At 40.6% G+C, this 27,757-nt stretch overlaps 1 protein-coding gene across 1 annotated transcript in view; it reads left to right on the forward strand.

Moving 5' to 3' along the window:
• Positions 1–1,134: 1,134 nt before the first annotated feature.
• The window catches only part of LOC309568159 (cyclin-dependent kinase 11B-like), a 119,603-nt gene continuing 92,980 nt past the window's right edge, over positions 1,135–27,757 (forward strand). The window contains exons 1-8 of the mRNA XM_082273779.1: positions 1,135–1,252; positions 3,230–3,345; positions 3,930–4,063; positions 9,548–9,686; positions 13,331–13,444; positions 15,260–15,387; positions 20,790–20,909; positions 25,028–25,150. Of these exons, the coding sequence (XP_082129905.1) occupies positions 1,145–1,252; positions 3,230–3,345; positions 3,930–4,063; positions 9,548–9,686; positions 13,331–13,444; positions 15,260–15,387; positions 20,790–20,909; positions 25,028–25,150 (982 nt within the window). The 5' untranslated portion in view covers positions 1,135–1,144. The remainder of the gene's footprint in view (positions 1,253–3,229; positions 3,346–3,929; positions 4,064–9,547; positions 9,687–13,330; positions 13,445–15,259; positions 15,388–20,789; positions 20,910–25,027; positions 25,151–27,757) is intronic.

Consider the following 27,757-nt stretch of genomic DNA (forward strand, 5'->3'; position numbering starts at 1 on the left):
GAATTGCACTTCAGAGGGCATTTGGCAGGCAGTATTGTATCACCACCTGCTTTAACCCCTTGATCTCTGCACACTTGCATGCAGTTGTGGAACACTTGCAGAGAGGCCCCCTTCACTTGAATGGGTCATGTTCAGTGGACACTAGAGCTACTGAAAGGGAGTATATTTCCTGCAGCATGGCAAAGTATCGTGGTCATAACGTGTACATCCCTGGCCACTGCCTCTGCAGTTCAAGGGGCTAGCAGTTTGGGGGATAAAAAAGGACGGCTCACCCGCAAGGCTTTGCTGCTCCCCCAACCATTAGTGTGAATGAGCCCCAGAAGTCAGTGGTAAAGCTAGAGGCAACTTCTTTTTGGTAAATATGTGTGTGATTGATTAAATAACACATGGTAGTGATGTGAATTTTATATTGTAAAGATTATTCCAACCAAAAACAATCAGAAACAAAGTTTATTGTAACTAAATGTATCATTCTCCGTAAAATGATACTTTCCTGTATTCTGGCACCATCTAGTGTCCTGATAGTAACAGTGCTGCTGGAGAAAAGTTGCAATAGCCTTATTAAAGGAATCCTGTCTTAAAAAAAATGAAGGCTGCCCTTTTGTAGTTGTGGTTAGTGGTGATCACCACAATTTTGTGGTGAGATGAGCCGCCAGGTGCCACCCCTGATAGCCTAGGTAGAAATTTGGCATTGCCTGCTGCTGGTTTTTTTTTTTTTCCCTCACACCAGATATAAAAGTAGTATCAGGACAATGGTGCTTGCTTTCACTGCCACTTTCCTGCTACTACTGATTTATCCGGTGGGCCAGGAGGACGACAGGAGTGGGCTAGTATGGTCCATGTGGCCATCCGTTTGCTGAACCTTAATTTAAGACCATTACGTGAAAGGAGTGGTCAGATCTAAAAGGCTGAAAAAAAGTCTGAAGTCCTAACTTGTTCTGGGTAGATGGTTTGAAAGTATAGAACAAATGGCAGCCAGAAATCTAGCATTATTAGACGAGGTCAATTATGGTAACTTTTATTTTTTTTCCTCATGACAGGTTTCCTATAAAAAAAAAAAAAAATCAGTTTTAATGAAGTTATCCTTAATGTTTAGAACAAAAGCTAACTGCATTAATTTGTTTTGCAGACTGATCTACTCCAAATGGGGGATGAAAAAGACAACTGGAAGGTAAAAACACTGGATGAGATTTTGCAAGAAAAAAAGAGGCGGAAAGAACAAGAAGAGAAAGGAGATTCTAAACATAGAAATGTAAGCCTTTTGCCCTGTGCTTCATTAAACAGATCTAAATGATGTCAGAGCATGGCAACAACTGTTCTATCTGGGCTGGGCAGGCTTCACAAGCCACATAGCTCATGTTCTAAAAGACTACATTTAAATAGAAACCCTTTTCACTACATCCCCACTGTGCTGAACTGTTTTCAGTACTAACCTTAAGCCCAGTAAATACCTGGACTAAAACTCCTCCCATAACTTTCTTGTATAGTATAATGATAAGTGAGCAGTCTTTATCGTTCATTACAGTAGATGGTGCAGTAGCCCACAATCATACTAAGAACCTGTTCTCCATCATTCTGTCCCCACTTAGCAAAGCTCATGTCCCTTGCCGAGTGGCGGGCTCCATCTCTGAACTCACAGCATGGGGGGGGGGGGGGGGGCTGAGTGGGTGTGTTGGACTGCAGCAGAAAGTGCCACTGCTTACTTGCAGGACAGTGTTACCGCATATTTCGATGGTACAGCAGCCCACAGCTATAGTGAAAATCTGTCCTCCACTCTCACATGGCAGAGCCGGACCCTTTCACGACTCCCCCCTTTAAAAGAGCTGGAGTCCCTCACTCAGCAGTAATGTAGAGGGCTGCAGTTTTTACTCACAGGAGGCAAATCGGACTTCAGCAGAGGGCCACAGCTTACAGGCAAAGAGCAGCTGCATTAAGAGTATGCTGCATGAAAGCAGGACACATTTTGCTAAGTTGGTGGGCTGCTGCACCATCTATATCATGGATATTGAATTTAAATTCAAAGAGGTCCGGTCACTAAAATTTTCTTCCAGCAAAGCTCCAAATCTCATATTTGTGCAATGGCTCAGATCCTTCAGTTTACAGTCACCTTCTTACATCAGTATCCCCAGTCACCATCCTCCACATCACAGTCCCCCTTCACATCAATATCTCTCTTTACATCACAACCCCCACCCCTTCAGTTATTTTTTAACAGCATTGTACTCAGCCCCTCTTTACATCACATTCCCCCTTCACAGCATTGTTCTCAATGCCCCTTCCATTACACCCCCCCCCCTCTTTACAGCATTGTTCTCAGCCCCCTTTACATTACACCACCCCCTCCACCCATTTACAGCAGGGTTCTAGCCCCCTTCACATCAACTCCCCTTTCCCTTTCCAGATCTGGACTGAGTGGGTCTGTCACTTGATCTGAATCCAGACTGGGGTCCGCCATTCAGATGCCTGATCTATATGAACAGTAAGACTCTGCTCTTTTACCATTTTACTGTATGAGGAAGCTGTTGGAAGAGTTTTGGTTTAGGGTTCAATTGTGTTTTCATCTAGTCTCCATTTGGCTGCAGGTCCTAGATGCAGTTGTGGATTGCGCACAACCTATATTTAGAGCCACAACCCATAGCCGGATGGGTTTTAAATAAGTATACTTGAATTTTAAAGAAATGGTGCATTCTACAAATAAACCAAGACTGCAGGCATTGGGAGTAGTCTGCCCTAAGCCAGAATATAAGCTTTTAAAACTGCACAGATGATTTTAAATACATTTTCATCTCTGCCTATAAAAGTGGCTTTCTGCTTGTGATCGCTGTATATGGAAAAAGAAGACCCCCCCCCCCCCCCCAAAATAAAAACAAAACAGACCACCTAAAATATTTCGGTTTTCCTAATTGAACAAGTGTGTTTATTCTGATAAAAAGGTTCTCAGAAGAAATGTGCCCTAATTGGAAGAGCACAAATAGTACTTTTTTTCTTTCTTTGTCAGGGCATGTGAAGTATAAAGATGCAGTTCCAGGTCCATGAAAAAAAACAGCAAAGGGTGAAAGTGACTATATATTTATATGTTTACGAGTCTTCTACATGGAGATATGTGCTTAGTGAAAGATCTTTTTTTGATCTATAGCAGATTTCTGATCTCTTTGGCGTTTATTGTGAAGAAAGCTATATTTATACATAAAGATGTCCCAAAAATTCCTTTCTGATTTTCCATTGGTAGGCAGATGATCGAGATTCCAAGAGAGATTCCTTGGAGGAAGGAGAGCTGAGAGATCAAAGAATGGAGATCACTATTCGAAATTCACCTTACAGACGAGAGGACTCAATGGAGGACAGGTATGTCTTCTGTGCCATTTTCTCTTGATTAAAAAACCCTGGGCTAAACACAAACGAGTACTAACTTCATAGAGTTAAAAGCGTTTTTTTTCCTTGGCTGAGATTTGAGGCTACACATCATTTTCTGCATTGATCACCTAGTAAAGAAAACACATACTGGCATTCTACCTACCATCTCCAGTGCTGTCTTTGACTTTCTCCTTGGTCCAGCACTGACACTCCTCTTTAGGGTAGAATGACAGACATGTCATTCTGCCCACTTCCTGTGAGCCCAGCTTGTTGTTTACAGGCCCCTCCCTTGGGCACGTCATCAAACAGGCTGGCATCACAGTAGCACTGCTCAGCCCTGGATGAATGAACCCCACCCACCTGCTGCTGCAGGAGGAAAAGGAGGAAATGCTAGTGATGTCATCTTCTCCAAATAACGCTGTTTCTGTATTGCATTAGGAAAGGATGGTAGGGATTGAGCCTTTTAAACTTTTTTTTCTGACCCAGTTATTTTTACCAGAAATCTTTCGTTCATACACTGGTGTAGAGGGATTGTCAAGAAAGGGTAATTCTTTAAATATATTCAATTCTTCCAGAGGTGAGGAGGATGATTCACTTGCTATTAAACCACCACAACAAGTTTCCCGGAAAGAAAAATCCCATCACAGAAAAGATGAGAAGAGAAAAGAGAAGCGCCGACATCGCAGCCACTCTGCCGAAGGAGCTGGAGGTACATTGTAGTTTTATTAGCTTACTGGTTTCTGGAATGTGGTAGAGTTTCATATATTTGTGTTTCATATATTTGTGTATGTACAGCCAAACATTATGCTTTGGATGGTGTAAGGAAGGATTTGAATCCCTGCCAGTCATTTTGTTTTTACAGTCTGTGTGTCGGGGAGATTTCCCCTCACTTCTTGTCTTTGTGATGCAACAGGAAGTAAGAGGAAGCCTCTTCAAAGTGAAAAAAGATTCCCCTGCAATTCCCCTCACCTTTTTTTTTTTTTTTTCTTTTTTTTTTTATGACCGCTCTAAAATGTTGTATCTACCATCAGTCTCTGTACCAGAAACAATAGTCATTATGAAAAATAGAGGCTGAGCCTCGCTAATGAGGACACAGACTGAAATCAAAACTTTACAGGGGTTCTAAAGTATTGTATTCAAAACTAAAAACAAGTTTAAGCTATAAATATTTTTATTCAGATGAGTTTGCCACACAATTAACCCATAAATAAAATAGAATACTATATGCCTCCTCTTCAGTGAAGAACTAATGCATGGTTGTATAAATCTAATAGAAAACCAGTCAAGTAGTCCTCAAAATGTGGATGAACAAATTTCTTTCAATCTGTATAGCGGTCACTCAGTTGAATGGAAAAAAAAAAACGCTCTACTTGAGAAAACAAAAACATGTCACTGTCTACTGGCGCTGTTCTCCATGGCCATATCTCCTGGATAGTTTTCTACTATTAAGCAGATATGTGGAGCGACATTCATAGAATCTTGAGATGATTAGCTCTGGCAATATCAGTGATTATCTCATTTCCATACCTAGGAGTCCTTACTGATAATTTGTATGTTTGGACATTTTGGATACTGCTACATTTGCATTTATGCTGGTAACTCCTATACGTCTGACTTCTACATTTACAATTTTATGCTGCTGGGATTCAGCTACCTGTTTGTTTCCCCAAGTTATTTATTCCTCCATTGCAGCCTTGCTGAAGAATGCTTGGTTGCTGTTAAGTGCAGTTTCATTTTCATGATGAGTTTCACCCTACTGATGTACTGTATATGCTTATGACTCTAAAAGGCCTACAATATAAGCATAGAACAGCATTCCTTATATAGATTGTATTTCATTGGATGCTAAATCATGCGCATTTGTTGGTTATTGTGGTTTCCTGGACAAACCTATATCTATATACATCATGTGTAGGCGGTCAAATAATATGTTATTGGCTCCTTCATGATTAAACAGCGTGTGACAGTTGAACTGGTTTATATGTTTAAAACAAAAAGTACACAGTGCAATTTTAACCACTTGTAGCCCGCACTCTGCAGATATACTGCGGCAGGCTGGTTCGGCTGCGCGAACCGACGTATAGATACGTCAGTTCGCGGGAGCGCTCCTATTTAGGATCACGGGTCTCTGTGTTGATTCCACAAGCCCATCCCCCTCACAGTTAAAAAACACCCCTTAGGCTCACACCTAATCCTTTGATCGCCCCTGGGTTAACCCCTTCCTTGCCAGTGTCATTATTGCAGTAATAGTGCATATTTTTAGCACTGATTGCTTGAAGAAGTCACGTGATAGCGTGACGTAACGTGTAGGGCAGACACAGCACCGGAAGTGACGTTACGGGACACGGAGGAGAAGTCCCGTGGCATACAAGCGGACAACAGGGATTTTAACTGTGAGTTGCTACATATTTTTTTCAATAAACATGTGGAATACTACACTATGTTGACCCCATTATTTTGAGATACGACGAGGCACCGGAGTACAAGCCTGGGCTAGAACTTGGAAAGGAGGAATATACCACCACCCCCCATGCTTGATCTAACAAATCTATGAGAAGAGAGGATAGAGGATCTGATCTGTAAATAGATCTAAAAGCGCATTGTTTACAGCATTGAGGTGAGAAGTTAGCACACCTATAGGTGATGAGCACTTTGTTTCACAAGGTGTAAAGGTGGAAGAAAGGCAATTTTAATTCACAGGAGAGGAAGATTTGATTTGATTTTTGTTGTTGATTTGGACACTTGAGCACAATATATGATTCTTATGATTTTTATTTTTTCAATAATCTTATTGATAAAATACTGGAGAAATATATTATGACACTTTTATGATTTGCACAGTTCACCTTATTGTATCACGATTGTCACTTTTAATTCTGTATAAATACACAACCACCATAAGCACTTTATTTATTGATAATTATATCAACATACGTATTTGTTTATTTGTTTTTTTTGGAAGATTGCTTATGATCTGGATATATATGGCACAGATTTAATTGTATACACATTTTATAAATATTCAGTTTATATAACTACATATTTTAAACACCTTTTGGAATATTTTTTACATATATTTATTATTAGCCACTTTACTTTATATATCACCCTGAAGCGTGGTTCTTCCCCCCCTAAACATGATATTAATCTGTTTTGTGACATACAAATTGGTTACTATAAGACAAGAGAGAAGACACATTCAATCATTTGGTATCTCTTGCGCATAGTACATCCACCCTGTCATACATTCTAAATTTTTCTTGTTGGTCCCTAATAATGTGGATCGATTGTTTAGCCTCCATAATGACACCCACTTCCCTTTTCCAATCAGACAGTGTAGATTACATTGTTTCCAGAATCTGGGAATTAAAATCTTTGCAGCATTTAATAGAGGTGGTATTACACTTCTTTCATTAGCATTCAAGAAAGATGGAACGGAGAATTTGTGATCGGTCTAAGGGACAATTTTTTAATCCAAGTGGGTGACCGCTTCCCAGAATACTATAATCTTAGGGCAGGACTACCAACTGTGAAGGAACGTGCCTCGTTGCTCACATCCCCCTCCAACAACAGTCACTAACAGTAGGAATTATCTGGGCTACGCGGGAAGGGGTCTTGTACCATCTGGTAAGGAATTTAAAATAAGATTCTTGTGTGGGGGAGTTAATAGAAGAAGTATTTAATGATCCGTTGAATCTGGGGTGGGGTTAATTCAGGTCCAAGCTCCTTCTCCCTTTCCCTAATGTAATAATGAACTGTTGTTGAGAAGTCGCCTATAATCAGTTTATACATTTGGGACAATAAATGTCTGGAGTCGGGGACGTGTGTACACATTGATTCAAACGTGGTAAGACTCGTCATAGGGCGTGGTTTGCGTTCTAATTTAGAGATAAAATCAGTCAATTGGCGATATCTCCAAGTCATGAGAGGGAAAGGTATCCTAGGAAGATTGCAGAGCCTGAAGGGGTAATAGAATTCCTTGAGGAGCCAATTACACGTATTTATCGTATCGCCATCCGCTCTCAATGAACAAAAGAATCCAGGCTCCTCCTCTGGCAAAAATCATGGGAATCCCCCCAGTGGGGCTAGCGGAGATGTCTGATGGGCGTAAGGATTAGTCCTATTAACCATATCCCAAACATTCAAGGTTGCTCTAGTCAGGGGAGAAGTCAAGTCTGAGAGACCGCTGGACGTGGATGGAATCCAAGGGGCCCCTGCCCTATTCCTACCCCCATTGATTTCACTAGAGGGACCCATAATTTGAACGACGTGTCGTGGTGCCAGTTCAATATCTGAACTAGGGCCATAGCCTTATAGTAAACAGCAATGTCAGGAAGACCAAGTCCACCATCTAGTTTCGTCCGACTAAGGATGTCATATGAAAGCCTAGGGTGCTTATTGTGCCAGATAAAAGTCATAAAGGCCCTACCTAAGCGTTTAAAGAAAGTCTGTGGAGGGGAAATAGGTACAGCATATAAAATGTTTCTGGATTTTATTCATATTTCTTAAGCTTGCACTGTGCACTTTTTTTCTGTATGTGTAATATGTTTTTTTTTTTTTAACATATTTTCTTGCACTTTTTCCAGCAGTTTTGCACTTTCAAAAAGTATTTGTCATTTGAATGTCTTTTGAATGGCATTATTATGATATGCACTATGTGAGATATGTTGAATTGATTTATTATTGCACATATTGAGATTGTTATTCATGATTGGATTTTGGTTGGGTTGGGTGCATCATGATTAGAGGTTCGATTTTTGAGATCATGGATCTATGCCGCTTGCTCTCTTCTATTTCTACATTGTTTGGTGATTCACCAATACACAGGTGGCAGCGATCTTCCATTTAAACCTAGAGTTTCTCATCAATATCCGAGGCGCTATAGATTTTCTTTCCTAGATTAAAGCTTTGCTTTATTAAAGATGAGTTCTGTCTCCCACCCCCCCCTCCCCCAAAAGATTGAAAGTCAGCAGCTACAAATACTGTTCTGCTGTCTTTTAATATTAGGACACTTACCTGTCCAGGGATCCCATAATGTAAGCACTCCAGCTGATTTTCCAGTCCGCTCTCGGGTGCCTCTGCCCCCGCCATTCATTGTAAGGGGAAACCGGCAGTGAAGCCTTGCAGCTTCACAGCCGCTTCCCTACCTCTCATGTGCGAAGCGCACTGTCCTTTGTGTATGGCCCAGGAGGGGGGGGCGCGAACTTCTGAGGGAACTCGCCGTGACAAAGTCTCCCGGAAAAGGGGACAGGTACATGTCAAAAACAGGTGCTAAATGTGGCAGCGGAGGGGGGAGGAAGCAAACAAGCGGAGCTTTCCCTTTTGGGTGGAGCTCCGCTTTAAGATCTTACTATATTCTGATTTTGTTTTGAATATTTTTCTTTTATTTGCAAATGTCTTATATGGATTAATGTCCTGTGTATATGTGCCGTTTCATATTTTATTTTGAGTTATTTTAATCGTAAGTTGGGTTTTTTTTGGGGGGGGGCACACTGAATAAAGGTAGTTTTTAATACAATATTATTATTTTTTTTGTATATTTTTTTAATTGAGGACACCTGAAGCTTTTTATATATTTATTGCTATACTAATCTTTGTTTAGGAGTCAGGGTGTTTTCCTCTGATTTTCTCCTTGTAAAGAGCTTCTTATGTTTTGTTTTTTTCTTTTTTCTATTTGCCTCCCTGTTTGTAGTATTTTAGTACTGTCTAGGTCCCCAGAGAGGACATTAAGCCCCCGTTCACATAGGGGCGACGCTACTTCGCACCGCGACCTCCGAGGTCGCGGTGCGAGCAGCGCGCCGCAACCTCGGAGCGGCCGCCACGGACTTCATAACATTGAAGTCTATGGCGGTCGCCCCAAAGAAGCTCCGGACCCTTTTTCTAAGTCGGAGCGACTTGTGTCGCTCCTATTAGAACTGGTCCGCAGCTTCCCTATGGGAGGCGACCTGTGAGGCGACCAGGTCGCCTCACAGGTCGCCTTAGTGTGAACGGGGGCTAAAGCATAATAGTATATTTTTGTTGTAAACTATGTGTTTGCCAAACAAGATAACATCAAGCTTTGAAGCAGTAAAAAGTAATTTATTGATCATAGGCCAAAGCCTGTTCTGGCAGAAAATATGTTTGTAGGAGATGAACATGTACTTGCTGGCATAATTAAGAGACTGATGCAGTTATGTTTTTGGTCATTGGACAGGTAAATATGTTCGGGTGAAGGAAAAGGACAGAGAGCACGAGCGGAGAAAAAGACACAGAGAGGAACAAGATAAAGTACGCCGTGAGCGCGAGAGACAGAAGAGGAGAGAGCTAGCCAGAGAGCATTCCAGAAGAGAAAGGTGAGGGATATTGGGCAGCTTTGTGGGCTAAGCGAATGATATTAAAGTGTACAGTATGTCAGGGCAAAATGACATAAAAAACATATTGAATTGTAGGGAAAACATTAGGAAACCCTTGCAAAATGTAAGAATGCTTTTATTTACATTGTAAATAACTTCACCATTCTTTGTACCTAAAGAAATAAAAAAAATTTGCAGCTATAACCGCTTCAATTCTTCTGGGAAGGCTGCCCACAAGGTTTAGGAGTGTGTCTATGAGAATGTTTAACCATTCTTCCAGAGGCGCATTTGTGAGATCAGGCACTGATGTGGATGAGAAGGCCTGGTTCACAGTGTTCGCTTTAATTTATCCCAAAAGTGTTCTATCGGGTTGAGGTCATGACTGTGCAGGCCAGTCAAGCTTCTCCACTCCAAACTGGCTCATCCATGTCTTTATGGACCTTGCTTTGTGCACTGGTGCGCAGTCATGTTGTAAAAGGAAGGGGCCATCCCCAAACTGTTCCCACAAAGTTGGGACCATGAAATTGTCCAAATTATCTTGGTTTGCTAATGCCTTAAGAGTTCCCCTCACTCGAACTAAGGAGCCAAGCCCAACCCCTGAAAAACAACCCCACACCATAATCCCCCCTACACCAAATGATTTAGACCAGTGCAGAAAGCAAGGTCCATAAAGACATGGATGAGGGAGTTTGGGGTGGAAGAACTTGACTGGCCTGCACAGAGTTCTGACCTCAACCCGATGGAACACCTTTGCGAGCCAAGCCTTCTCGCCCAACATCAGTCCCTGACCTCACAAATGCGCTTCTGGAAGAATGGTCAAATATTCCCATAGACACACTCCTAAACCTTATGGACAGGCTTCCCAGAAGAGTTGAAGCTGTTATAGCTTCAAAGGGTGGGCCAACTCAATATTGAACTCCAAGGACTAAGACTGGGATGCCATTAAAGTTCACATTTGTGTAAAGGCAGACATCCCAATACTTTTGGTAATACAGTGTATTTACTTGTGTGCTTCTTTCTGTAAAGGAACAATTGAATAAATAGCAGTAGCATCCTGGCAGCATTGCCAAGCATCAAACTCCAGTTCAATGTAAAGCTGGTATGTGACTGCTGTAGAATGTCAAAATACATCCCGGAATATTTGAAGACATTTGGTGCGAGAATTTGCCTCTATAATCAATTTGTCAGAAACTGAGCAGTTTAAACTAGGAATATTTCATAGGTACTTACTCAAGACTCAATAAAGATAGCTGTACATGTAAGCACACACATAATAAATCCTAAATGTTCTGTGCCAAAATTACAGGGAATAGTTAAAGCTAATCTTCACTGTATCTGAGCACCACAAAACAAAAACACTATTTTAATTCATTCTTAATATTCAAAGCAAACTTCCCCCCTCCATCCATGTCTCCAAGCTTTATTTTGTTGCGAAATCACTTTGAAAAACACCCCCGAGCATTTCTGGCTATGACCATCTTTAGTAAGGGCAAATGATTCAAGTAGCATTTACTTCCTGGAATTCATCTGCCCTTAGCTCAGGCATACATGCAGGAGAGTATCCTGGGATGTTTGATGACATTGCCTAGGCAAGAAACCAGGAAGTAACTGAAGAAGTGTACAAAAAAAAAAAGGTTAAAACAAGTAAATATGATATTCTTTACCATGTATTAACCACTTGCCGACTGCCTAACGCCGATCTACGTCGGCAGTCAGCCCCTCACAGGCAAAGTGACGTAGGGCTACGTCACTAGCTTGTGAGGGTCTAGGGAGCGAGCGCGCGCGCGCCCCCGGAGGCGCGCTCCCGCGTGGTCACCCAATGTCCGCCGGTCACTCGGCGATCGGCGGGGGAGAGGGAGAATGTCAGGCAGCTTGTGTAAACAAGCTGCCTGTCATTCTCCTCGCTGTAAAGACACTGATAAAACGGATCTAGTATGTAGATCCGTTGATCAGTGTCCTTACAGCTCAACCCACAGCCAATCACAGTAGAAAGCACGCCCCTAGGGATACACACAGCCCCTCCCTTCCAAATAAAGTTAACCCCTTCACAACCAGTGTATTTTTACAGTAACAGTGCATATGTATAGCACTGATTACTGTAGAAATGTCACTGGTAACCCCAAAAGTGTCACAAATGTCAGTCAAGGGTCCGATCTGTCCGCCCCAATGTCGCAGTACCGCAAAAAAAATCGCAGATCGCCGCCATTACGCGTTAAAAAAAAAAAACAACAAAAATGACAAAAATCTTTCCCTTTGTTAGTAAACGCGATAACTTTTGCGCAAACCAATCAAAATACGCTTTTTGCGATTTTTTTTTTTTTTACCAAACATATGTAGCATAAAACAAATTGGCCGAAAATTTTAAAAAATTTTGATTTTTACTTTTTTTTTTGGGGGGAATTTCATATAAAAAAATGTGAAAAATATTGTTATTTTTGCAAAATTGACGCTCTTTTTTTTGTTTATAGCGCGTGATCAAAAAATCGCACAGGTGATCAAATACCACCAAAAGAAAGCTCTGTTTGTGGGAAAAAAAGGACGTCAAATTCGTTTAGGTACAGCGTCGCACGACCGCGCAATTGTCCGTTAAAGTCACGCAGTGCCGAATCGCAAAATACCCCCTGGTCAGGAAGGGGGTAAAATCTTCCGGGGCTTAAGTGGTTAACTAAAGCTAGCAGCATAAGGATTAAAAATAATTAATGTCGATTGGGAGAGTGAAGTTCCACTTTAAATCCCAATTTTAAGAAAAATAACTGCTCACTGCAATGGAAAAAAAATACTCTACCTGTTTTGTTCTGGTTATTTTTTGGATGTTCACATAACTGTCCAGCGGTTGGATCTCTCAGGAGCCAGAAAATAAGTGATATCATCATGAGGGGATGCTAGTGTTGTAAATACTAAACTGTTTTGTTACCTAAACCAAGATTTTGCTATGGTCTATCTAACCTAACTCTAGAATTAACCGAAATAGTGGCTGCTTACAAGAATACAAAATGACAATTCAATTCAAACGAACAAGTACAAAGGAAATACTATCTTGTGCACTACAAGACACACAATTCCGTGTACCTGAGGAGACCTGCTCCCACCCACTCCTGTTATTTCTGCCTACCTATTAGCCAAATGATAGATATGCTGATGAGATTTAGCAGCGTTCACACACTCTCAATTCTATAAATCTCAGCAGTGCTATGCGAAAGAGCGATACATCTCTCTGTATTTGTTCCCATTCATATGCTAGGTGATTGACTGACTCAATTTCCTCCGGGGCATTGAATGCTGGGACTTAATAGAGCACACAATAGTACTTCCCATGTAGTCGGGATGTTGTAGTGATGATGTAAGTAGCCACCATTTTTGGTTGAATTTAGCAACACTGGTAATTTAGATAGACCATGGCATAACCTTCATTTCGTGTGGAAAAAAATATAGCATTTTGTTTACTGATTTAATAAGTGTTCTAGGGTCTTTACAGATTTGTTTTTTGTTTTTTTAAAGAAGGGCAGTCGTCCTTTTACACATTCAGACCAAATGGGATCATAATTGTACTTGCATTTTTTGTGACATAACAAAATCCATGCTTCATCAGTACATGGTGTAGACACCAACAATTCAGTCCTATTTGTACTCCGAACTCTCCATAGGATTAAAAAGAAATTGCAGCGTGTATGTGCGGGACTCAGTGGAGAAGATTATGAGAATAGGTTGTGCAGCGATGAGGAGGCTACACAGCCAAGGACTCCGCGGAACGGGGACAGGTGTGTATATGATGTGGAGGTGGGGCGGATGGTGCATCCCCTTGTAGGTGAAATTACTATAAAAGTGCAGTTACACTGTAAGGTTCTGAAATAAACATATGTACAACAAGCATTTATTCTCTTTTTGAAGATTGTCACTTCAAAGGGTTTTGTTTTATTGACATCACAGCATATAAGGGATAATCTGAACATTGTAAATTTTGCTACAGAACATGTTTATCTTTCTTTTTAGAACATCTTTACTGAGGGAAATATGCACACAGCAATTCTTGATTTCCTTCCAAAAGTGTTAGGGCTCTTTCACCGCTCAGATCCGCCTGGCTTTTTTTTTTGGCGGATCTGAACGGTCCCCCCATGCATCCCTATGGGGCATCGGATGTCAGCGGAGACATGTCGATGACATCCGATCCGTCAAATCTGGACGGATGGAAACCCTATTTTCCGTCCATCCAGCGGATCGGATGGGATCGGATGAGAACGGACCGGCAATCCGTTCCCATCCGATTTCCCCCATAGAGATGTATGGGGAACTGACAGCTGTGTCTCCACACACAACGCGGAGACTCAGCTGTCATCCTCCTGCTCAGCGGAGGATCGGCGGATCGATCCCCCGCTGAGAAAAACGGACTCCGTCCGACAGACGGAGTGTGTGAACGGGGCCTTAGTTACCTGGCTGTCTTTAGCTTCTTTATTTTGAGTCACACCCAAAAAAGAAACCAGCTGCAATTTAGTTGGTACTCCTGATCTTAATACTAGGTAGTTTTGAGGTAGTTACTTGTAGAACTGAGGATATTTCAATCAGCATTACAGCTTTTCCCTAACATTTGCCAAAAAGGAAAAATCTGCAACTGCATCTACATAGTTTCCTCAGTACAACTTTCCATTTTAATCTCATAACCAAAAATCGCTTATAGGGAGGTCGTCCTTTACAGTTTCACTGCAAGCAATAACTTAAAGGAGAACCTATCTTTAACCTGGGAACTACTTTATTAAAGAACCCCCAGATAAGGTATTCCCTGAAAGATGAAAGTGGAACTATAGGCAAAACTTTTTTTTTTTTTTTTTCATTTTGGATAAAGCAAGGGAGGGTTATAACCCCTGTAAGATTTATTTTCGCCATCGGTGTCCCGTTGCGGAGATTTCCCTTCACTTTATTTTCCATAGCCAAACAGGAAGTAAGGGGAAATCCCTGCAAATTAAGGGAATTCCTTGGGGACTCCCATGTCACCAGAACTAGTGTCCCCATAAGTAGGCTTCCCCCCTATTACTTTTTTGGGGACAACCAAAAATTTAGGATTTTCTTTTACTTTTACTTTCAATGATAATGGTAAACGGGACAAATAGGGCAATCTCCTTAACAGGGACACAGGCAGCAATACAATTTTACAGATGTTCTAATCCAGGGGTCTTCAAACTATGGCCCTCCAGTTGTTCAGGGACTACAATTCCCATCATGCCTAGTCATGTCTGTAAATGTCAGAGTTTTACAATGCCTCATGGGATGTGTAGTTCTGCAACAGCTGAAGGGCCGTAGTTTGAGGATCCCTGTTCTAGTCCCTCTCCACTGTCAAACAAAAAAAAAAAACAAAAAAAGTTTTGCCTTTAGTTATACTTTAATTATTTCAGTTACCGTAAAACATTTATTTGTAAAAGTATCCATGTTCAACACATTGCCAGAGTACCACTGTGAAATCAACATATTGTTTGCATTTTCTCTGTATAGTGTTCTCTGGTACTGTTTAATGCAGTGTAATGTTCTCTCTTGATCTAACTCTGCATCTCACATTTTTTAGAAGCTGTTTTAATTTTTTTTAGGGATCGATTGGAACAATTGGAACGGAATAGAGAGCGGGAGAGGAAAATAAGAGAACAACAGAAAGAGGCAAAAGAGAGAGAGCGGAGAGCAGAGGAAAGACGAAAAGAGCGAGAGGCAAGGAGAGAAGGTACTTCCATCTGCTGTGTTCGTATATTGGGGAAGCCTGAGTCTTTAAAAAAACTTTTCTACTTTATTCGCTAATGTTCCAGAGGCCTAGCTTCTCACATTGTCCGGTCTATTTCAGACAGCTATTCCGATATTGAAAGGTACTAAGAAATGTCTTTGTAGACCTTTTTTATAATGCAGGCTGTTGGGGAATAATATCAAACTGATGTGAGTAAGGTTTCATATAGATATGCTTCTGTTCCTAAGTCTCTGCTCTTTTGTATGTAGGTTTCACACTTTTTTATGCAGGTTCCTAATATTATCATAATCTCACAAACATTTACCAAAACTTTCGGCATCAAATAGAAAATCAGATATATCAATCTACCCTCAAAACAGTATATAGTTGCCTAATCATTCATTAAGAGACACAAAGTCAGAAAACTCCTTCGATGTAGCGGTTAAACTGCTTCCTACAGGAGTATTGGACACTGGTAAAAAAAAGTTTCAGTCATCCTGTATAACCTCTTTCACATCAGTCATGCTTTAGTTTCCAGCTAGTGTCCTGGAAGAATAAACATGTTCTACCCTCAAAGAGAAGCAAACCCACTTCTTTAATTTTTTTTTCTTTGTCAAGATTCTCCAGATGCCGCAGAGCTAGAAGAGGTCAGTTTGAAGCTTTCCAGATTGACTGATCCTTGGAATAGCCATGGAGACTCTACCCAGACCCGATTTGTGAGAAAAGGTGCAGGGTCGGCTTGTAATGTGACCTGTGGGCACTAGGTTCTGCTAATGGCACTCTGCAGACAATGCGCGTGCCAAATGAGGACTGTGATACACCCATTTGGTATTTAACCACTTAAGCCCTGGAAGATTTTACCCCCATTCCGACCAGGGGATATTTTGCGATTCGGCACTGCGTGACTTTAACGGACAATTGCGCGGTCGTGCGACGCTGTACCTAAACGAATTTGACGTCCTTTTTTTCCCACAAACAGAGCTTTCTTTTGGTGGTATTTGATCACCTGTGCGATTTTTTGATCATGCGCTATAAACAAAAAAAGAGCGTCAATTTTGCAAAAATAACAATATTTTCCACATTTTTTTATATGAAATTCCCCCCCAAAAAATGTAAAAATCTAAATTTTTTAACATTTTCGGCCGATTTGTTTTCTGCTACCTATGTTTGGTAAAAAAAAATCGCAAAAAGCGTATTTTGATTGGTTTGCGCAAAAGTTATCGCGTTTACTGACAAAGGGAAAGATATTTTTGTCATTTTTGTTGTTTTTTTTTTAAATGCGTAATGGAGGCGATCTGCGATTTTTTTTTTTTTTTTTTTTTTTTTTTTTTTTTTTTTTTTTTTGTGGGACTGCGACATTGGGGCGGACAGATCGGACCCTTGACTGACATTTTTGACACTTTTGGGTTTACCAGTGACATTACTGCAGTAATCAGTGCTATACATATGCACTGTTACTGTAAAATGACACTGGTAGTGAAGGGGTTAACTTTATTTGAGAGGGAGGGGCTGTGTGTGTCCCTAGGGGCGTGATTCTAACTGTGATTGGCTGTGGCTTGAGGTGTAGAAACAATGATCAACGGTCCTACATAGTAGAACCGTATGATCATTGTTCCTACACAGGGGAGAATGACAGGCGGCTTGTTTACACTAGCCGCCTGCCTTTCTCCCGCTGTCACGGCCGATCGTGAGTGAGCGGCAGACATCAGGTCCGCCGCTCACACGCGCGGGGTAGGGTCCGTGAACGCACGGGAGCGCGCCTCCGACGGCACGCGCTCGCTCCCCAGAGCCTCACAGGCTAGTGATGTACCGGTACGTCACTTTGCCTGTGAGGGGCTGACCGCTGCAGTATATGTACTTACGGCAGTCGGCAAGTGGTTAATGTACTGTGAGTATGTTAGATCACAAATGGAAGCAGTCCTTCAGGCCCCTCCAGCTTATGATCACTAAGAGCTCCAGTGTGGTTTACAGTGTCCCTCCCGAAGATCTTGACCCTGGTAGCCTGGATCATTTGCTCCCTGCTAGAGTTGACCTCCACTTCAGCATCTGTCTAGTTTCCTCAGGTGTGGTTTCTTCTGAGTTATCCAGAATTGTTGAGCATGTTTCTGCCTTGATAGCAGACAAGGGGAGGCAAGTGTCTTTCTACGCCCTTTCCTTCAGTGTCTGTCTTTGTTTTGCCTTCAGCTGAGGCCACTTTGCCAAACACAGCTCCCAGGCTTAAGGATACCACTATGTTCTCTGTTGATGCAGTCAGTGCCGGGACAAGGTCATACAGCTCCCAGGGCAAGGATGCCAAACTACGTCCCCCCTTCCCTTAGGGTTGGGGTCAGGGCACCTCCCCATCCCTGCAATAAACCATTGTGCCCAGGGCAACTGTCCCTTCTGCCCACCCCTTGTCCCGGCCCTGGATACAGTACACGCCTTTTGACCTAGAGCAGTCTGTGTCCACAATTTCTAATATTACTAGCTTGGGTTCCCATAGTCCTTGACCTGTAAAAACCTTCCCAACACACTCATTACTGCAGCTTTTGTATGGCAATTGGACTAATCCTGAATAAGTCTTTACTCCTTTACTTTACTCCTCCCAGATGTTTTTGCTCAGTAGTACCCCATTGAGAGGGATTTCTTTAACCAATTCTGGACCGGAAGGATTTGCCCCATTAATGACCAGGCCATATTTTGCGATTCGGCACTGCTTTACTTTAATGGACAATTGCATGGTTTGTGCAAAGCTGTACCTAAAAAAAAAAAAAAAAAAAAAAAAAAAAAAAAAAAAAAAAATTGACGTCCTTTTTTTTCCCACAAATAGAGCTTTCTTTTGGTGGTATTCGATCACCTGTGTGATTTTTTTATTTTTTGAGCTATAAACAAAAAAAGAGCAACAATTCTGAAAAAAAAAAAAAAATTATATAATGTATATATATATTTTTTTTTTTTTTACGTTCTGCTATTTAACATTCCCCAAAAAAAAAATTAAAAATCAGAATTTTCTAACATTTCAGGCCAATTTGTTTTCTGCTACATATTTTTGGTAGAAAATCACAATAAGCGTATTTTGATTGGTTTTCACAAAAGTTATTGCGTTTACTAACTATAAAGAATTATGTCATTTTTCTTGTTTGTTTTTTATTTTTTTTTTATTAGTAATGGTGGCGATCTGCGTTTTTTTTTTTTTTTTTTTTGTTTTTTTTTTTTTTGCGGGACTGCGACATTGCGGCAGACAGATCGGACCCCTGACTGACATTTTTGACACTTTATGACATTACTACAGTAATCATTGCTAAAAATATGCGCTGTTACTGTAATAATCACACTGGCAGGGAAGGGGTTAACACTGTGGGTGATCAAGGGGTTAAATGTGTACCTAGGGGTGGGTTTCTAACTGTGGGGGGGCGGAACTTGTGAAATGATCAGAGACTTGTGTTCCTATATAGAAGGATCACAGGAGCTCTGTGATCATTCCAGGGAGAAGAACGGTCAGCTGTGTTTACAACATTTAGTTTTTATTTTGAAGATTTTTATAACAAATAAGTCAAATACATAAAATTTTAATTAACAGACAGCTCACTACCGTCAGCTTCTTCCAGAATATACAAAGATCTTCAGAAATATCCAACAATATTCAGAAATGTTTTTACAGAGCAACCAGAATGTTATATTCATAGTATATATAAAAAAACTTTCTATGACAGACCAAACTAATCTGCCAATGACGTGCCCAGCTTTTATTTTAAGTTCACATTAACCACTTTACCGCTGCTCACTAGAGCTCTACTGCGGCAAAGTGGCTCGATACCGTCTGACGACGTAGACCTAAGTTGTTCCCTTACAAACTTTGTACTCTAGAATCCTCCAAGCCTGTGGGCAACTCTTCCTTGCACTGAAAACAACCTTGCAGTCTTGGATAAACCCATCCACAGTTTTCACATTTTCTAAGCACTGCTGGATGGATGTTTGGGCATCGGCTGATGCACACTACTTTTTCTGTTTTCATGGGACTTTTGGAGTGTTCATTGCTGTTTCCCACCCCTTAGTAAGAATTGGTTTTGATGTTTTAAATGTCTCAGAAATCACCTGACTGTGTCCTTTTTTAATGAACAATTTAGAATAATTTTCATGGAGTTCATTGGTGGCCAACCATAACCTTTTTGTTTGCCAAAGTCTAATTCACCTTTAGGCAGCAGTATCAATTTGTCTCCGAATTTTTCTGACCCTGTGTCCCTTAATGAAGTCCAAAGAACATTTTTTTTATGGTAAGTCAAAAAGTCTATTAATTTGACAATGTCTTGGGCTGCCACAAATTGATACCTTTTTAATTCTTAAAGTGAGTGTCATGTATAATAGAGAACTCCTGAACCACTTGTATAATTCCTTATCAGACACCTTTTTTCCTCTGCAGTGTTGTTAAAGACAGTTAAATGCATTCCCTGATTGTGGTCACCCATCTCTGTGCCGGACAAGGCTGACAGGTTGGAGTGCTTATTCCTTCGCTAGCCGCTATTTATTTTTGATGCACCCACAGTGAGTGACCTATTTAAAAAAAAAAAATGAGGGCTTTGTAGGTAGAACATGTAGGTTCACAGCAGTACTATTGTGGCTGTTTCTGAAATGGCAAGTGATGTTTCCAATGTGTGGATCAGAGTAGCTCTTCTGCAGCAGCATTCTGGCTGTGTATTTTGGAGAGAAATCTAGAGAAGGGCTTGGTAGAAACCCCAACCCGTGCTTAGAGAGGACTATGTCACTTTTACCTTTTTAGTGCACAGTAACAGGGACTATATAAATCCACGCTCCAACCTTACTATTCTCACATCTCCTGCACCTGCCTGCTGCTCCTTCCTTCTCTGAATCAAGTACTGTCATTAGATGGAAGGGATGAGATCACCACTCCCTGTGAGTTCCAACAACAAATCTGTATTGCTCTGATAATAGTTTATGAAAATAGGGACAAAATAAAATCTACACCCACTATTTGAACCAACAGGAATCATCTGGGAAATGAAATTTGATTGGAGGTACAATGCCAGTGTCTCATACACCAATTTTAAATTGTGTCTGGGCACAGACATGTACAGCTTTGATACTCTGTTACAGAATTTAACCTGGTAACTAGTGTATTAGGTGGTGTAATTGAAGGAGACAACATCGAAATATTCAAAATGTAGTCTTAAAAAAAAATGTCTACTGGTTACATTATAAAAACCATTAAGGCATGTTGGGACTTCCTCATCCTGGGAGTTTCCTCATCACTAAAAGGAGAGTTTTTTTTTTTTTTTTTTTTTTGTGACTTGTATACAGTTTTGTTTTTTTGTAAAGTAAACGCCTCTTCTACATTCTTTTAAGCATGTAACTTCCTAGTCTTACATCTGCCAGTTTAGTTATACCAACCTGTACAACATGCCTTCCAGGGCCGGAAGGATCTGCGCTTCCTCAGCGCAGGAAGCCAGGGCTCTTGCAAGAGACTGAGAAAATGCAGTACGATGTACACTATGCAGATTCAAGAATAACTGTAGAGTTTAGCACTCAAAGTAAGTTCTGGCTTTCTAAACCTATTTTTTACAGCTATAACTGTAAACAGCTCCTGCAATGTATTGTACCTTTTACAGAACTTCAGGCAAATGAATAAAACATGCAGAGCCTTGCCAAAGTATTCACAACCTTGATCCAGTCTGTTTCTTGAATAATACATTTGAAGACTGAAATTGTACTCTCTGTGATACTTTTTTTTTTTTTTTAATTTAAATCTTCAAAACTTTTTTTCATTTTGAAATTATTTTGGAAAAGAGGAGAGAAAAAAAAACATCTTAGGGATGTTGTTTTCATAAAGCCCTGCTCACACCATTTTGATTAAATTGCCAAAGCTCTGCAGCACATAAAAGTGGATATGAAGCAATGTTTTTAATGCAGCACACCACTTGTGTTGTAGGGCACCACACTGAGTTTTATTGTGCCATTATAGCACTGTAATTACACTGTGCTTCATGCATTTTTGTGTGTTACGGTAATGGGCAATAAAAGCACACCATGTGCCATGTGTTGCCGCAACACTTGTGTGAATGGACCCTTAGTTGTGGAAAATCTTGAGCCTTTGCAGATAGAAAATAGCTGCCTAACATGGTTCTGGCCTTCCATGGTGAATTGTTAAAGTTAACCTTTTACAAGTCTGCAATTCACAGTATTACAGCAACAATATACTTTTTCAAAAAAAGCTCTACCTTTTATCATTAAAAAGCAGTTATTAAGCTCTAGTCAATTGATATTGCCCAGGCTGAGATGATGTAAGTATTCTGCTGCAGGCAGGAGAAAACTTTTCTTCAGTCTCCTCCTCTTACAACTGCAACATTGCATCTTTGTAGCAAGTCAAGTAAAAAGTGGCAGCAGTGGCTGATCTGTGCCAGACATTTGTGAACATAACATTTCACAGGTACCAGGATTGACGTGATTTTGTAATAGCGGAGCCAGCATCTCCGTGACGGAAGTAGATGGTATCCCAGAATGACGCCTGTACAAAGGTGGCTTCGGCTGTCTAGTGAGGAAAAGCAGATGAAGGCATTGGGGTTGATTTGATAGGGGGGTTAGCATTCTTCACTCATTTAAAATGAGTAATTTCAGTTATCCAATCATATCTGGTTTATTTCATCTTCACACAATTGGGTATACAGTTTGACCACCACTCCAATTTATGTGAGATTTCCAACTTCTTTAATAAATCAGCCTCTTGTTCAGGGGGGAAACTGTGCGCTCTGTGAGAGGTAGTAAATGGCTGGAAGTGTTTCTTACTGTATGTTCATACATACGTGAGAAAATATCTCAACAGAAAATTAGCAAGGAAATGTTATTTAAAAAATATTTATTAGGAAAGCCTACAAATCTGTATCCCAGTGTTTAAATGTCCCTGGCGGTCACTTTTGTCTTAATTAAGAGAGTGAAAGCTATACTGAGCCTGCAGGGTACTTCTTGGAAAAGATTACATTTTGAGTTCAGTAATAGCAGTCTCCATATTTCTCTCTCAAAAGCGTTGGTGTACATGTAAGGAGTACAAAGAATAAACCTAGTCGTCTCAAGGAGCACATGTGTGCCCACAGAGGGTTCTCCTGTGTTGGCTTTTCCTCACAATGTGCTGAAGCTAAGAAACATTGTAAATTGATGGCTATTAAATACTTGAACAGATAGCTTATTTTATTTTTCCTAACAAAACATTTTACTTCTGAGTATGAATACTTTTAAAATTTAAAAAAAAAAGAGAACATTTCGGGTTAGAATTTGATCAGAATATTTCGGCAAGGCACTGTGTGTATTCAAGCCTAATGAGATCATTTTCAGACAAGCTTAGCAGCCGGTCTATGGTGAGCACATCAACTAAAAATTGAAATCAATCTTGCACTGGTAGTGTCTCCTGTAATTTTATGGAATAAATGGCAAAATAATCAAGGGGGCTTACAAGGAGAGAGCTTGTTGTGGATGTTATTGTGCTCACGTCCATTAGCAAGCAGGGTAGTGACATAGTTTGCAGGGTCTGAAAAGAGTTGTCACCCTCCTTATGCTATGCAGCCATATAGCACAACAGGGGTGAGAAGATCACAAAATAATGTTTTAATACTTTACAAACCTTTTATTTTAATTTTTTTAAGATAAAACCATTCCTTAACTGTATTTAGCAGTTTAGCTGGAGTTGCTCTTTATTCCTTTCTCTGCCAGATACAGCCATACTTGGGCAGAAAAAAATGTATGATGCTGTCTGCTAACCTTAAGAAAATGGGTGTGGATAACGTTCAGCTACTTCATCAATCCAAAATGCTGACTTGCTTGTTTCTTTCCTGATAGAAACAGTAGACCTGGTCTTCACAAATCCCAGGAGCCAAGTGACCGGTCAGCCCAGAAAACTCTAATTGTGGCATTGTTAGACTTATATTATCATTCAGAGTTTATGCTCCAATGCTCCTTAAAGTTTGCAGGGGCTCCTAATATGAAAGTGATTGGCGTTTAAATTATTCCTTCATTTTCACTTCCACCTATTGCTGATTTCATGAGAAAAATGTGTGTGTGTGTTTCACTTTTTGCTTACCCTGACTGTGTCATCTAGATGACTTGAACCCAATAAAATGGTTCAGTCAGATAAAACTCCAGATGTGTTTTTTTTTTTTTTTTTCATCTCAGCAGTATTGTGGTGCTGGTCCACATCACTTGCAATCCTGAATCTTGAACATTGCATGTCCTGCATTGTTTTACTTGATTGATGGGTTCTCCCTCTGCTTTCACTTAGACCAAAGCTTCATTATTTATCCCTTCTATGATGATTCACTTAAAATCAGTACATTTATATTTATATATTTATAGCATGTGAATCTGTCTTCTATCAATCCCCTGTACACTATGATGGGGGTGATATTTTCAGGAGGGTAGTCTTATCAGTGTGCTGCTGTTTCTTCATTGACCACTCACAAGTTGTGGTGGGTTCTAGACCAGGCTGTGATGCTTACATTTAGTATAGCCTGAGAGAGGGCCATAATCTAGCTATATTGCCTGGCAGGGTACCTAGATGTCAAGACCAGATGACAAGACTTCTCATTCATTTCACAGGTGAAAATAATTTACATATATGTAATTCAGCTGTGTATTCTTCTTGTGCCTGGATTTCTGCCTTTATTTTCTTGTACTGCTGGCTTCTTGACCAGCGTTCCACCAGCTTGTTTCCTCTGATGACCTATTATGTGTACTGCCCATACCCCCAGCTGCGAAATGACTATAGACAATGACAAGAGCACTAACACATTTTCTGCCACCCATTCTCCTAGTTGGAAGGGAAAACGAGGGATAGCATGGTTGGTCATAGTATGAATACCAGTTAAGGAGTGAAAGAATGTGAAGGGGATAGTGTTGCCTAGTTTACTGGCTTTGTTTTCTTTTGAAAACAACTATACATTTTTAGTATAGGTTCTTTTTTATTATAGCTTTCAGGGGCTATTAAGTTTTTAGTGGAAGGTCTCTTTCATTGTTTTCAAGGGAAGCACGGGTCAAATGCTGGAAGGCACATGTATGCCCTTTTGTATAAGTTGTGCTGTCATAAGATGTTCAATTTCTGGAAATTAAAAAAATCTATTACCTGACACATATAAACATCCCTTCTAATCCACTGTACACACAAATTTCTCTGTTAGGTCTGCAGTACACAGGGTTTTTTTTTTCTATAGATTACAAAGATTTACATATCTTAACAGATACATTTGTGTCCACGGCAATGGTTAAGAGTACTAAGGCAGTCGGTCCATCTCTTTGAAGCATTTTTCATTCAATCTCTTTCCCTTAGGAAAAATCTGTGATCCAATCACTGAATGTACACTGAACAGGACCAGTTGTTTCATGAGGAACTGTCAGATCCCCATACTTTCAGAACAATCTGTTTTATTGGAAACTATGCCTATGTTTAAAGTTATCAGAAAGTAACCTGCCTAATATTAGTCTTTGGCAGTCATTAAAGGGCATCTCCACCTTAAACTGCTGAGTAGGAAGCTTTAATGTACAGTTAACATTTTTGTAATTGGGTAGTCTTGAGTCTTCTAAACACAGAGCAATCATATTGGTCTACTTGTCTGTACCTTAATGCTTCTAATATTTACTTCTTTTCTGATGGCTCTTCATTCTACAGCAGCAGCTCATCATAGAACTGCCAGGGAGGAGCATGGTGACAAATCAAAAAGCAGCTACCGCAGTCGTAGCCCCATGCGTCAGCCACGTGAAAAACTAGAATCAGCAGATGGAAGGAAGCAAGGCAAGTTGTATTCACTTTCAGGTTTTAAACTTTAAGTAAAGCCTCACCTTGTAAAACAAGCTATTATTTACGGTAGTTTAAATCCGAAAGGATAGGCAAAACATTTGTGTGGAGAAGAGATATTAAGGAAGTGATCACATGACCTCTGTTCTCAGCTGCATACGTGCTGGGGGAGGAGAAACAGCAGCACAGTGATCTTGCCTGTCAATTGCTGTGCAGGTTGTTGTGCCAGGACAAGTCTGGCTATTGGAGGGAAGCAGGCTGAGTTCCCTGGTTTACTAGAGAACTGACCTTGTTGTGTGCTCCTGTCTAGTGTAGTTTTTAATGGGAATGCAGACAGACTGGCATAAACACCAGGGATTTCACACAAAGGAAGCAAAACAAAGAGAACAGGATGCTTTTTCTTACAAATACATGGTACAGCAGGCACATATCTTTAATAAGGAACGTTGGGTTTACATATTCTTTATTTCGTATGTATTTTTCATACTTTCCACACTCATACCTGTATGTTATATATGTGCAACAGCTTGTGTGTTGTAATGAATAATCCTACATTGACCAATTTTAGATCTCCATAAACAGGACCTGTTGAAGGTGTAAACAAATGTTGCATTTCTAGGGCCTCTTGCACATGGTACTGATGAATGAGCATCTGCTTTTATGGCCATAATTTCAGGCATTTGTTTTGCATGTGTTCGTACTTATTTATACGCATATAATACGTTCCCGAGGAAAATTCAGTAATATTTATGCACATATGCGCGGATTTGCACGTACCGGTGCAAAATACTGACCGGGAACAAAGATCTATTTTTTCTTTATTACTCAAGAATAAGCAGGGCTCAGTTAGGCACCTGAGTGTATAGGCACATTGTAAACAATGAGTTGCATTTTAGTTTAGTAAAAAAAAAAATAATACTTTACTGAGGTTTTTTAAGCTGCAGTGTGTAAGAGGCCTAACCGAACCAGTTGCGAGGGCTCGGAGTTCCCCTAAAATCTTTCAGATGCTTTACTGTCTACTCTGTAATCTTACAGTTTTCCAGTGCAGTGGGTGAGATCATGTAGTTATCAAGGAAGGAATTTGAGACCCAAAGTTGAACTGTGACAAAGCTAGAGACATTCAAATATTTACATTTTTTATATTTTCTTAATAAGCCGAAAACCAGCTTTAAAATAAGCCCTGGCTAACCTCTGTAGCAGCAGACAATGTGGAGCAATTCATCTCAAAGTTTACAACAGAAGCAGTGAAGTCCACCAAGTCGGCTTAGTCCCCCTTTTACAGTACATGTGCTACGTTTACATTAAAGAAAAGAAGGCCTGCCGTATCCATTCTAAAAGGGGAAGCAGAATTATGTAAAAAAAAAAGAGAAAATGTTTAAAAAAGTGTTTTTCTGTAAGCAAAAAATCCACAAAGGACTGTGAGGCTTTTTTTTTCAGAGCTGCTTTTCAAGAATATGTAAATATTTGAATATTAATACCCTGGCCACAGTTCTACATAAAGTTGGCCTATAACTCCTGATATAGGCTAAGACAGGGGTGCTCAACCTTTTGAAGAGCAAGGGCCACTTAAAGTGGTTGTTAAGCCACTTGTATGACTTTCTATAATCCTCTGTTTTCTAAGCCTGTGTGCCTGTGTTTTATGAAACAAAATCCTGTGAATACCTTATTTTAGTGTGCTGCTTGGCGATCATGTGACTGGCTTGCGCTCTCCTCTCGCCATCTGACAGCTGTAGGGGGCGGGGCTGAGATTCCCCTGCTGATGTCACTCGGGAGGAGAAGAGGGGAGAGAGAGCCGGCCAGTCACATGATTGCAAAGCAGCACACTAAAATAAGGTATTCGCAGCATTTTTTTTTTTTTTTAATAAAACACACAGACAGAGGCACACAAGCTTAGAAAACAGTGGATTACATAACATATTAACAGTTATTTCAGCTGGAGGGGGAAGGGGGCTGCTGACACAGAGCTGCTAGGCAGGGAGGACGACGGAGGAGGACATAGGATAGCAGGGCTGAGATTGACGAAGGCATGAACACTGACCACGATGTCAGGGCTCAGCAGCCATGCTACACTGTGGTCAGTGTACAGAGGGGATGCTAGAAACTGTCAGGATCAGCCAGGATTTTTAGATGTTAGAAGGGGCCACATTGCACAGCACAAGCACTGTGCTGTTATTTATGCTTTAGGGCAGTGTTTCCCAACTCCGGTCCTCAGGGCACACTAACAGGCCAGATTTTAAGTATTACCTTGGGGTGATGCAGACTAGAATACTGCAATCACTGAGCAGAAAATGATATCACCTGTGATGTATTTCAGTTATCTTGCAAACCTGGCTTGTTAGTGTGCCCTGAGGACCGGAGTTGGGAAACACTGCTTTAGGGGAACGGGATCCATTTTTTTTTTTTTTTTTTTTAGGATAATAAACGCTTTAAATGATTTGGTAATAGGTCACGGGCCACAATGTAATGAAGTGGTTTCAGAATTTAGAATTTTATTATTTTTGAGTAGCATAGCAAACATTTTCCTCCTGCAGCTGCTGAATGCCGATGGAAGGGAGAGAAGGAGAAGTTGACTTTTAACAGTTGCAGGGGGAAAATGGAGAGGAG

Source organism: Pelophylax lessonae (genome assembly GCF_965119305.1).
Source record: "Pelophylax lessonae genome assembly, chromosome: 12".
NCBI lineage: Eukaryota > Metazoa > Chordata > Amphibia > Anura > Ranidae > Pelophylax > Pelophylax lessonae.